This window comes from Cololabis saira, chromosome 18 (assembly GCF_033807715.1).
Source record: "Cololabis saira isolate AMF1-May2022 chromosome 18, fColSai1.1, whole genome shotgun sequence".
Taxonomy (NCBI): Eukaryota; Metazoa; Chordata; class Actinopteri; order Beloniformes; family Belonidae; genus Cololabis; species Cololabis saira.
Genome location: NC_084604.1, coordinates 2,275,971 through 2,289,266, shown reverse-complemented (window position 1 = coordinate 2,289,266; position 13,296 = coordinate 2,275,971). Strand labels below are relative to the sequence as shown.

The 13,296-nt window shown below is 44.2% G+C and overlaps 1 protein-coding gene and 1 non-coding gene across 2 annotated transcripts; both read right to left on the bottom strand.

Moving 5' to 3' along the window:
- Nucleotides 1–250: 250 nt before the first annotated feature.
- On the bottom strand, nucleotides 251–1,257 carry LOC133418670 (calmodulin-alpha-like). The gene is made up of 2 exons (XM_061707487.1): nucleotides 756–1,257; nucleotides 251–288 (listed from the first exon to the last, which is right to left on the bottom strand). The coding sequence occupies exons 1-2, from the start codon at nucleotides 1,204–1,206 to the stop codon at nucleotides 251–253; spliced, it is 489 nt and encodes a 162-aa protein (XP_061563471.1). The 5' UTR covers nucleotides 1,207–1,257.
- On the bottom strand, nucleotides 260–331 carry trnah-gug (transfer RNA histidin (anticodon GUG)). Its single transcript has one exon. It is a non-coding gene; the product is annotated as a tRNA-His (tRNA).
- Nucleotides 1,258–13,296: the final 12,039 nt, after the last annotated feature.

Below are 13,296 nucleotides of genomic sequence, written 5' to 3'. Positions count from 1 at the left end.
GTGTGTTATATGTATTTGTATTTATATATTTTCTGTTTGAATTTGTCATGTACTGCAGTCTAAGTGTGGCTGCAGGGCTCTTGCTTCTGACAACTTGAGGGAGAACTGGTGGCGAGGCTCTAGTGTATGAGCAAGCACTAAAGCCGAGTTTTTTCACGTTTATTTCAGAAATGAACTGGCTGAATATTCCCGAGTCCCTGTGTCCATCCTATTCTTCAAGCACCAGAACACAACGCAGAGCCCAATCCAGTTACATTGGTGCCGTGACCCGGATTCGAACCGGGGTTGCTGCGGCCACAACGCAGAGTACTAACCACTATACGATCACGGCCTGGTTGAATACTTCCGTGTGTCCGATCCTCAGTTATCCAATGGGACTGATGCTCTCAGCAGCTTGAAACGACGCGGCGGGGTTGGGTGGAATTACATTAGAATCTGTTGAGAGCCCGCTGCATCGGTGCTTAGACGCTGGGGGCGACCTTGTGCGTCAGAAAGTGACGCCGAAGGGCCCTGACCAAGTGTCAGTTTTTGACGAGCTGGGAGTGCATCTGACATGCTCTACACCCCTACAAGACAGTGCCAGGGCCACTATTCTGATGTGAGCTGGCTCCATCTTATTATTAGGGCCCGAGCACCTTCAGTGCGAAGGCCCTATTGTATCTGTAGGAATTTTTTTTTTTTTCTTTCTTTTTTTTTTTCTTTCTTCTGACAAAAGGAGGGCCTTTTTGCCCCCCTAAACGTGCCCAAAAAGTCACAAAATTTTGCATGCATCATCTGAACAAACTCTTCATAGTTGACCTGTCCATCTCCATCAATGTCTGCTTCTCTGATCATCTCGTCTACTTCCTCATCCGTCAGCTTCTCTCCGAGGTTAGTCATCACATGACGCAGCTCCGCAGCGCTAATGTATCCATTACCGTCCTTATCGAAGACTCTGAACGCCTCCCTGATCTCCTCCTCACTGTCCGTGTCCTTCATCTTCCTTGCCATCATTGTAAGGAACTCTGGGAAGTCAATGGTACCGTTGCCATCAGCGTCCACCTCGTTTATCATGTCCTGGAGTTCAGCCTCAGTTGGGTTTTGACCTAGTGACCTCATGACGGTGCCCAGCTCTTTGGTGGTGATGGTACCGTCTCCGTCTTTATCAAACAGAGAGAAGGCCTCCTTGAATTCAGCAATCTGCTCTTCTGTTAGTTGGTCAGCCATGTCTGTGTGAGTTTGACGGTTGGTCTTACTAGCGCTACCGGAGGGAGGAAATGGACAATGTAGATGTTGCCTCCGACCTGCCTGACTCACAGGGAGCTGCAACCCCCGCTGAAACCATTACTTGTGTTGACTCTGAAGAGATACAGACTGATACAGCCCCTACTCAGACCTGTCCTCCTGTTGACTCTGACGAGACGCAAACTGTGCCTGTCATTGCCCCTGACATACCTCATTCCTCTGGTTGCCGACCTGACTTACCCAGACGTGACCCTGCACAAGTTGCGGTTCGAGACCGGGTGGTTACCAGGGGAGGGAGAGTGGTTAAACCAGTCAACAGACTTATAGAGAGCATGGCCCAGAGACTCGTTACATAGGGTCTGGTATTACCTCAGAAGGCTTTATCTGTAGCATAGAGGGTTTTGGAACAATTTTATTACATGTTTTGAATATCTTTCATTTCATAGTAAATGTTCACATTGGTAGGACTGCGTGCCAAGATTTTATGTGGTGTATAAGGCATCATAGTAACTAGGAGAAACAGTAGCCTGATCAACTCCTGTTTTCTTTAAACTTATTTTGTAAGTAGCTTTTTATGCTGTGTTGAGGAATCAGATTCCAAGGGTCGTCTTGGTTTGAGTAAATGTGAACATTGTGTCTCTTGTTATTGCCTACTTTACTGGAAACGGTTCCCTCCATATATTTAGGATTTTGGAGAAATTAAGGTGGGGTGAATGTAACAGACAGGAGATTGTTTTATTTTATTTTATTTATTTCACCAAAATCCCTCATGCCATATTATTTTATTTTCAGTCTTATTTTGTTAATTTTCTCTTATTTTGGTGGGGTTCTCACAACCGCGGTGACGTCATCCACCTGCTTTCGCGCCATTTCTCCCTCTTGCTTCTGACAACTTGAGGGAGAAGTAAGTGGATTATTTTCCACCTGTTGTAATTTTGTTTTATAAGTGTCTTTAAGTGTTACAAACGGGGGAATATTGTTGTAGTCTGAAGTTTTGTTGTTATGTGTTTGTTTTGTGTGCAGTTTTGGCGTTTTTGGGCGATTTTCTTTTAATTGAGTTAATTTGTCGGAGGCTTGTTTTAATAGCATTGTGGGGACCCCCATTCTGCTCTACACTCTGACACACACACACACACACACACACACACACACACACACATACTCACAAACCACTCCATTTGTTGACGCATTGTTTCCCTTATTGCAGCTGGTGGCGAGGCTCTAGTGTACGAGCAAGCACTAAAGCCGAGTTTTTTCACGTTTATTTCAGGTATGTTTCTGTTGCTCCCACGTTTTGTTGTATTTTAATTTATTATTTTATTAACTTTATATAAAATATGCTGTTCAGCTAGTGTTGTGTTTATTGTGAAGTGTGTTATATGTATTTGTATTTATATATTTTCTGTTTGAATTTGTCATGTACTGCAGTCTAAGTGTGGCTGCAGGGCTCTTGCTTCTGACAACTTGAGGGAGAACTGGTGGCGAGGCTCTAGTGTATGAGCAAGCACTAAAGCCGAGTTTTTTCACGTTTATTTCAGAAATAAACTGGCTGAATATTCCCGAGTCCCTGTGTCCATCCTATTCTTCACGCACCAGAACACAACGCAGAGCCCAATCCAGTTACACAAGCACAAGACTAGAGATGCAACGATCAGGATTTTGAGGGCCGATCACCGATCACTGATCTCGAAAACCAGTATCGGCCGATCACCGATCACAGGGTGAAATCCATAAATTCGTCAATATTGTTGTCTCATGTACACGACACTGACATTGTATTATTAGGTATAAAAATGAGGAGATTAGGTGTAAGACTCGGCTTATAAAGAGAAAGTGTAGTTTACTAGCTTCAGCTTTCCTGTGGTAATAATTATGTACAACATGTGACCAACACAGACAACAACAGACATGTCACTCTCAGAGTTGATACAAGTTGTAAACTATAAACCTTAGTTTTAGTGGAAAGAGGAATTAAATCTTAAAATGAAAATTAATTATGAATTATTAAGCTTTGTGAAAGCTTTAGCGGTAGCATCTGCGTGTGAGGAAGTTTCTGCTCGGCTAGTGTCTGAATGTCAGAATGAGTATGGATAGTACATACTATTGAGGATGTACTAATGTTTCGAACGCACCAAACAATCTCACATACTCATTTTGCTACTCATTAGGGTGGAAGTGTGTGATTTCGGACGCAGCCTATGACTTCTTCTCTTTTTTCTTAAGACTGAACTTAAGAAAAAAATGACACTCAAGAAGATTTTTTTTCACATCCATATATGGAAAGAAAGTAGCCTTTGTATCAGTATACGCACGAGCAGTTTTTGACCCTCTCTTACCAAGGAGCTGCTGTCTTTATCAGACTATGAGCTGATTGTGGGAGGGGATATGAACGCAGTGTGCGACCTTAACTTAGATAGATCCACCTTGTCGGTTTCCCACACTCAGCGGGCAGCATCAGCTGCTCTCAACGCCATGATAGAAAATATTAGCCTAGTTGATATGTGGCGCATTCAGAACCAGGGCATTAGAGACTATACATACTTTTCTGCGTATCATAAATCCCATTCCAGAATCGACTACTTTCTGCTCTCTTCGAGTCTGAAAACAGGCGGAGATCTGATACAGGTGCTGCCGGCGATACTATCTGACCATAACCCGCTGTTGATGACAATAGATCTTAGTCACAGACTCAATAGAACACCTAGATGGCGCATTAATACGACGCTTCTGCAGGATGAGGTATTTGTAACACAATTTAGGAAAAGAATTACAGAATTCGTAGCCAATAATATAGGCACAGTAGAGGATGCCTCATATATATGGATGGGGATATGGATACACCAAGGGGTGTATTAGGGACTTTACATCCTCTTATGCATCTCATCTCAAAAAAGAGAGGAGCCGCAGGATCTACGAGTTAGAAAAGAAATGTCACATACTTGAGAAGCGGTTAAAGGGTAAATACGCTAAATCGACGGAAAAAGAACTGAGGGGAGTCAGGGTGGAAATCAGTGATCTGTTGAGGAGGCGAACGGAATTCATCATGCACAGAGTCAGGCAGAGCTATTATTTTAACGGAAACAAACCAAGCAGGTTATTGGCGCTGAAGCTTAAGCAAAGCGAATCCAGAGCATCAATCAATACCATCAAAAGGGCTAATAATAAATTTACATCTGACCCAAAAGAGATAAATGTCGTGTTCCACTCATTTTATAGGGAGCTGTACAAATCAACGCGTGATTTTGAAATGTAAGCAATTTCTGAGCAGTCTGGATTTGCCCACGTTAGGGGAGCAGGAAGCAACAGATCTGGGTCGTCCCATATCCTTAACGGAGCTGGAGACTGCGCTTAGGATGACAAATAAAGGGAAATCGCCAGGTCCAGACGGCATACCGCCAGAGCTCTTACTACACTTCTGGGATATTTTGGGACCTGTTTTGTTGGAGTCGATCCAATCGGCGGTTAAAAAAGGCTATTTCCCTACTCACACTAACGCCGCCCTGATTTCGCTAATCCCTAGAAAAGGGAAAGACAAAACTAACTGCTCCAATTACAGACCGATTTCGTTAATTGACTCAGATAGCTGTATTCTAAGGTACTGGCATTACATTTGGAGAGATACATGGACAGACTAATTCTAACTAACCTAATCTAACTAAGGATCAGACTGGCTTCATGAAAGGGCGCTTAGCAGCGGACAATATCCGACGCTTAATACATGTAATTCATGAAACTCACCAATTACAGACTCCATACGCAATACTGTCACTTGACGCCGAAAAGGCCTTTGACAGGCTCGAGTGGCAGTATCTATGGGCGGTCCTGGAGAGATTTGGACTAGGGAGAGGGTTTGTCGACATGATTCGTGTTTTATATGTTAACCACACCACCATGGTGTCCACGAACGGCTTACACTCGAGCCCCTTTCCCATTTTTTCGTGGGACCCGACAGGGATGTGGCCTCTCGCCAAGTTTATTTATTCTCTCATTAGAACCGCTAGCCCAACATCTGAGGGAGAGCCAGGTCATTGCTCCTATTCGGATTAAAACCTTGTTGCATACCATATCGGCTTTTGCTGATGATATACTTATCTATTTATCAGACATCGAAAAGTCAATACCCTCTCTGTTAACCACTTTTGAAGAGTTCAGGATGTTATCCTGATATAAGATCAACTGGACGAAGTCAGCTCTGATGCCCCTGAATGAACCCGCGAAATTGGTAGTTTTACCATATGACATTCCCATCACAGCAGAGATCACGTACTTGGGCATCCAGATTCAGCCTTCACTGCATAATATAGTAAAAACGAATTATGAGAACATTTTTAAAGAAGTGGAACGTGATATAGCTATATGGACTAAATTACCAGCTTCACTGCAAACAAGGATTGCCTCCGTCAAAATGAACGTGTTGCCTCGCCTCAATTTTGTTAGCATGATGATTCCGCTCCCTCCTCCGGCGGGATATTGGAAGAAAGTTGACTCCCTGCTACGAAAATATATCTGGAATAGTGGGGATCCCAAAATTAAACTCTCCACCTTACGCGATCAAAGCAAGAGGGTGGGCTGGCCTTCCCAAATTTTATGAGGTACCATCAGGCCTTTTAAGCTACGCCCACTTAAGACATGGCCTGACTGCTCGGATGTGGAAGATGTACTAGCGTTTCCATACAAATTCGAAGGGATCTTATTCTCTGGACTATCTATCAATTCAATTCAATTTTATTTATATAGCGTCTAATACAACAGATGTTGTCTCTAGACGCTTTCCAGAGATCCAGAACATGAACATGAACATAAACAAAAACATAAACATAAACCCCCGAGCAATTATTATATAAACAATGGCAGGTAAAAACTCCCATAGTGGGAGAAAAGCCTTAAGCCAAACAGTGGCAAGGAAAAACTCCCCTTTAGGAGGGAAGAAACCTTGAGCAGGACCAGGCTCATAAGGGGGGACCCTCCTGCCGAAGGCCAGACTGGGGGAGTCAGGGACGTCGACAGCACACAGCAGGCTGGTATCAACCAATGCATGTTACACTTTTGGCCGGTTATTACAAATTCTGTAAGAAATTTCAAGATGGTTGAGAAGACTTTTGGGGGGGAATTGGAAATGGCATCTGAACACTCCACTGTGGGGGAACAAGAATATTATCTCAGGGAATAAGCCGTTTGAGTCAGCATCATGGTCCTCAAAAGGAGTGTATAATCTTGGAGATGTATTTGACCCAGGAGGTATGCTTAGCTTTCAGACACTGTGTTCTCGTTTTAATCTGCCAAGGACATCTCACTTTTTATACCTCCAACTACGGTCGGCTCTTCGCGACTGTGGTGAGCTGACGAACTCTAGGCTGCAGACACATCCTGTAGTAGACTGGCTACTCACAATGAACACTAGAGGTCTCGTATCAGTGATGTATTCACGACTTCAAACACACACACAGAAGAAGCTACCCCTGGCTAAGGTATGGTCTACAGACTTGGCTTTTGTGGAGGAGGACATAAACAGGGAAAATGTCTGGGGGAACACATTTCATGCATCCAAGAACCCCAACCACCTGTTGATTCACTATAAGTTGTGTCAGAAGGCCTATCTGACACCACTTTTGAGATTTCATATGAAGTTGTCAACCAACCCGAACTGTGACTTGTGCTCCTTGAACACACCGGGAACATTTAAGCATATGGTATGGGACTGCCCAGAGGTTCATGGCTTTTGGAGGAAGGTAACAGTGACTTTATCTAATATAATTGACAAACCTGTACCTCTGGAGCCGACTCTCCTCTTGCTCAATGATGATTTACATTTGGGGCTGAATGAGAAACAACGAAAGGTTTGGCTGGCTGGCTTGACGGCTGCCAAAAAACTGATAGTACAATGCTAGCTACCCCCTCACAAATTGTATGCTAGAAAATGGCTTGGATACTTTCAGGATGTGGTCATGCTAGAACTGTCTACAGCACGGGTGAACAAAGCCAAAAGCTCTACACTGGGCTCATGGAGGAGAGCCGCTTCGGCTATATCAAGCCTGCTCAGTTCAGAATAAAGGCACATAGAAGAATTTTGAGACACTAGACCGAGGGGCGGGGGTGGGGGATGCCGCCACGGGGAGGGAGGGAGACAGGGGTAAAGGTGTATGTTAAAAATGTTTGTATTTCTCAACCTTGTCATGTGAGATTATAATTTCAATAAAACAGTTGTTCACAAAAAAAAACTGTAAACCATAATCAGCAATATTAAAATAATAAAAGGCTTGCAATATTTCAGTTGATTTGTAATGAATCCAGAATGTATGACATTTTTGTTTTTTTAATTGCATTACAGAAAATAAAGAACTTTATCACAATATTCTAATTTTCTGAGACAGTCCTGTAGGTATCCTGAGAAGCAGCTGGACCTTCTGCCCCCGTCTGTTCCTGAGGATGTTTCCAGAAAGGAATCAATCCAGAAAGACTTTTGAGTTTAAAGGTGGACCGTCTTCAAGGACCTGGGCGGTTCCATCACCTGGACGGCTGAGGTCTGACAGACCTTTGGAGAGGACTGTTGACCCATCTTGGGCCGAGTCTCACCATGTCCCAGGAGGGATGCAGATGAAAGCCTGGACTGCAGGGACACCAGTTCAGCACCATGAAGTCCTGCTGTTGTCATGGCGACAGTACGTGCTTTAGCATCGTCCTGCTGAAGGATGCAGGACCCTCCCTGAGAAAAAACCCATTTATAGCTTTCAGTGCTGATGTTTCCCGTCCAGATGTGCCAGCTGACACTGACGCACCTCTACAGGGCTGGTCCAAGCCTCCATGGGGCCCTCAGCATAATTTGATTTTGGGGCCCTCTATTACTGCGAATAATACTGATTATTGATCATTCACACACCCACTATAAACGTATTTCATGTTCTTCCCTGTCATTACAAATACACTTGTAGAGCTATAGGGTTCCGGTGTTGTGCATTCAGAAATGCTCTTCGCCACCGGCAGAGGATGCTGCACCATGAACAAAAGAGAAAAAAGAGAAAAAAGGGGGGCCAGCACAAGGAACTACAGGAGCGATGGGCAAAAATGATAGCCAGTGAATGAATATCTCAGTGCTCCCGAAAGGCTCAAGACCACAAGCAGCCTGGCTTGATTCTCAGCTAGGTCCCTCGCTCCACGGCCGGAGAGCCAGTTCTCCACACACTATGAACACATGTACGGTGCAGAGGTTCCTCCTGGTTCCTCCTGGTTCCTCCAGGCTCCTCCAGGCTCCTCCAGGCTCCTCCAGGTTCCTCCAGGTTCCTCCTGGTTCCTCCTGGTTCCTCCAGGCGGAGCGGAGCGGCAGGCTGGCAGAGCGTGAGGGAGTCTCATAAATTTCTTGAAAAGTTATAACGTTATTAATACTTCCTGCTGGACAGGTTTGTAAATGGTAAAAAGTGGGTTACGTTAGTTCCTTTGGTAACAAGACTCCTGACCCGGTTTCAGGTGACAGGTCTCTGTCTGAACACGTCTCCAACTGCAAAAACACCCCCAACGATGCCTGTGCTTGCACCAGCAACCTGATTAAAGGTTTAACACACGTAATTCAATTCAATTCAATTCAATTTTATTTATATAGCGTCTAATACAACAGAGTTGTCTCTAGACGCTTTACAGAGACCCATACCCAGAACATGACCCCCGAGCAGTTATTACATAAACAATGGCAGGTAAAAACTCCCCTAGTGGGAGAAAAACCTTAAGCCAAACAGTGGCAAAGAAAAACTCCCCTTTAGGAGGGAAGAAACCTTGAGCAGGACCAGGCTCATCAGGGGGGACCCTCCTGCCGAGGGCCAGACTGGTGGGTCAGGGACGGCAACAGCACAGCAGGCAGGTGGAAGCAGCAACGGGATGACCGGGGGTGGGGACCGCAGGCCAGCACACAGCTCCCGAAGCTCCGGCCCAATCAGCAAGTCCCAGGTTGGGGTGCAGGGTCAGGAAAAGACTTGTGCTCCGTAATGCAAGCTACAAGCCACCCACGGCCACCTGCAGGACAAAAGAGAGAAAAGGGAGGAGAAGGGGGGGCCAGCAACGGGATGACCAGGGGTGGGGACCGCAGGCCAGCACGCAGCTCCCGAAGCTCCGGCCCAATCATCAAGTCCCAGGTTGGGGTGCAGGGTCGGGGAAAGGTTGAGAAGGGGCAGGGCCAGGGAGAGGAGTCTTGAGGGACGAACATTCTCCCCCGCCCAAAAGGGGCCGTTACCCTGCCCCCCTCACTCCCACACTGCAGGTTCCGGTGTCCGGCAAAGGATGCTGCAACATGGACAAAAGAGAGAAAAGGGAGGAGATGGGGGGGCCAGCACAAGAAACCACAGGAGCGACTCTGACACACTAAAGTTTACACTACCTAGAGATTTACCAACACCAGCTAGAGGTTTACTAAACACTAACTATAGGCTTTACTAAACAGAAATGTTTTAAGTTTAGTTTTAAAGGTGGAGGTGGTGTCAGCCCCCTTAACCCAGATTGGAAGTTGGTTCCATAGTAGTGGCGCCTGATAGCAGAACGCCCGCCCTCCAAATCTACATTTAGATACTCTAGGAACTACGAGTAAACCTGCACTCTGAGAACGGAGAGCTCTGACAGGAACATAAGGCACTATCAGGTCTTGCAAATAATGCGGAGCTAAGCCGTTTTGGGCTTTATACGCAAGTAATAAAATTTTAAATTGGATTCTGAATTTTACGGGTAACCAATGGAGCGACGCTAACACTGGAGAGACGTGGTCTCTCCTGCTAATTCCTGTCAGTACTCGTGCTGCTGCATTTTGGATCAGCTGGAGCCTATTCAGCAAATTACTTGGACATCCTGCTAACAACACATTACAGTAATCTAGTCTAGAAGATACAAACGCATGAACTAGTTTTTCTGCATCACTCTGTGAGAGGATTTTCCTAATCTTTGCAATATTACGGAGATGGAAAAAGGCTATTTTACAAACCTGATTGACATATGGTTTAAACGACAAATCCTGATCGACGTAGTGTCCTTGTTGAACTTTATAGGAAGAATAACGGTATAAACACAAGATCATCGGTTACATCCTGTAACCTGCTTTTAATAAAGCATAGCAAGTATTTGTGTGTTCTCAAGGACAGCAGGACATTTCCTCAAGGTCAGCAGGACGTTTCCTCAAGGTCAGCAGGGCGTTTCCTCAAGGTCAGCAGGACATTACCTCAAGGTCAAAGGGCGCCAGAACCCCTGAACGAGGAGGAGGATCAGGACCCCTGAACGAGAACTACATGATTGTAGTTTACACTACCTAAAGATTTACTAACACCAGCTAGAGGTTTACTAAACACTAACTATAGGCTTTACTAAACAGAAAGGATTTAAGCTTAGTTTTAAAGGTGGAGGTGGTGTCAGCCTCCTTAACCCAGATTGGAAGTTGGTTCCATAGTAATGGTTCCTGATAGCAGAACGCCCGCCATCTACATTTGGATACTCTAGGAACTACGAGTAAATCTGCACTCTGAGAGCGGAGAGCTCTGCCAGGAACATAAGGCACTATCAGGTCTTGTAAATACTGCAGAGCTAAGCCGTTTTGGGGTTTATACGCAAGTAATAACATTTTAAATTGGATTCTGAATTTTTCGGGTAACCAATGGAGCGACGCTAACACTGGAGAGACGTGGTCTCTCCTGCTGATTCCTGTCAGTACTCGTGCTGCTGCATTCTGGATCAGCTGGAGCCTATTCAGCAAATTACTTGGACATCCTGCTAATAACACATTACAGTAATGTAGTCTAGAAGATACAAACGCATGAACTAGTTTTTCTGCATCACTCTGCGAGAGGATTTTCCTAATTTTTGCCATATTACGTAGATGGAAAAATGCTATTTTACAAACCTGATTAATATATGGCATAAACAACAAATCCTGATCGAAAACAACACCAAGGTTTCTCACAGTTGCACTGGAAGCCTTTGCAACACCATCTAGTCCCTTCCTAAGATGCTCTGGACCAAGAATGATAACCTCTGTTTTATCTGAATTTAGAAGCAAGATATTTCTGGACATCCAGTCCTTGATGTCCCTAAGACATGCCTGAAGTTTAACTAATGGTTCTGTTTCATCCGGCTTCATAGACAAATAGAGCTGCGTATCATCAGCATAACAATGAAAGTGTATGCCGTGATTCTGGATTATACTTCCCAATGGCTGCATGTATAAACTGAACAAGATTGGCCCTAGCACTGAACCCTGCGGAACACCATAACAGACCCTTGACTGTTCTGAAGAAACCTCATGTACATGAACAAACTGGAACCTGTCAGATAGATATGATTTAAACCAACGTAGAGCTGTCCCTTTAATCCCAACAACATGCTCTAACCTGTGCAGTAAAATGCCATGATCTACAGTGTCAAAAGCAGCACTGAGGTCCAGTAGAACCAGTATGGACACTAATCCCTTATCTGAGGTCCAGTAGAACCAGTATGGACACTAATACCTTATCTGAGGTCCAGTATAACCAGTATGGACACTAATCCCTTATCTGAGTTCCAGTAGAACCAGTATGGACACTAATCCCTTATCTGAGGTCCAGTAGAACCAGTATGGACACTAATCCCTTATCTGAGGTCCAGTAGAACCAGTATGGACACTAATCCCTTATCTGAGGTCCAGTAGAACCAGTATGGACACTAATCCCTTATCTGAGGCCATAAGAAGGTCATTCGTGACTCGAACCAGTGCTGTCTCTGTGCTATGATGCATTCTGAACCCTGACTGAAAGACTTCAAACAGATCAATTTTATACAAATAGTCACATAACTGGCTTGAAACAGCCTTTTCCAGAATTTTAGATACAAATGGAAGGTTGGAAATTGTTCTATAATTAGCTAAGGTGTCTTGGTCAAGAGAAGGTTTTTTAAGTAAAGGTTTGATTACTGCAACTTCGAAAGCCTGTGGTACATATCCTAAGCTTAGGGATAGGTTAATTTGGTCCAGTATTGTCACACCAATAAGAGAAAAAACATTTTTGAATAGTCGAGTCGGGATGGGGTCTAACATACATGTGGTTGACTTAGCTCTATTGACGAGTGAAGTCAGCTCAGGGAGGTCTACAGGATCAAAACAGTCTAGAGTCAAGTCAGAATCTAGGGAAGTCGCTAAAACTGAAGAAACGCCCACAACCGGCTGGTTGATTTCTTCTCTAATTCTCGTGATTTTACTGTTGAAGAAGCTCATAAAGTCCTCACTACTGAGAGCTGCACGAATACACGGCTCCACAGAGCTGTGACTCTTTGTCAGCCTGGCTACAGTGCTGAACAGAAAACATGGGTTACTTTTGTTATCCTCTATCAACGTTGAATAATAAGCTGTTCTTGCTTTGTGAATGGCTTTTTTATATACTATTAGAATATCTTTCCATTCACGATAGGAGTCTACAGACTTACAAGAGTACCACTTCCTTTCCATTTTACACACGTTTTGTTTCAACATGCGGATATCTGAATTATATCAGGGAGTTAAGCTCCTGTGGCTAGAAACCCTCCTTTTCAAAGGAGCAACTTCATCTAAAGCTGAATGCAACAAATCAGCAGTGTTACTAACAAGGAAATCAACATCTGCAGAGGTAGAACCCAGGTCACTGGCCTCGACTACATCACTATCACTATTTCCCACTGTCGTAAGATGAGCAATGGCCTCCTTTAATTTAGCAATAGCTTCATCGGACAAACATCTGCTAAAATAATACCTCCTATTTTGCGCTTCAACATCGACAATATTAAATTCAAATGTTATTAAATAATGGTCGGATAAAAGGGAGTTTACAGGCGACACCAACAGATCATCAGTTTCAACACCGTAGGTGAGAACGAGATCGAGAGTATGATTAAAACAGTGCGTCGGTTTGTCCACTTTTTGTGAGATACCCATCGATTCTAGAAGAGAATTGAAAGCTAATTTAAGATTATCGCTTTCAACATCCATATGAATATTAAAGTCACCCACTCTGATGAATTTATCTGTACTGATCAATAAACCAGATAGGAAATCTGAAAATTCAGACAGAAACTCTAGATAAGCACCAGCAGGGGGCCGATACA

Bases quoted from the DNA above. Each gene is read 5' to 3' on its own strand.
- LOC133418670 (XM_061707487.1), bottom strand. From the start codon at position 1,206: ATGGCTGACCAACTAACAGAAGAGCAGATTGCTGAATTCAAGGAGGCC. The intron at 289-755 runs GTGACTTTTTGG...TTGTGGCCGCAG, and splicing joins GATGATGCATGCAAAATTTT to CAACCCCGGTTCGAATCCGG.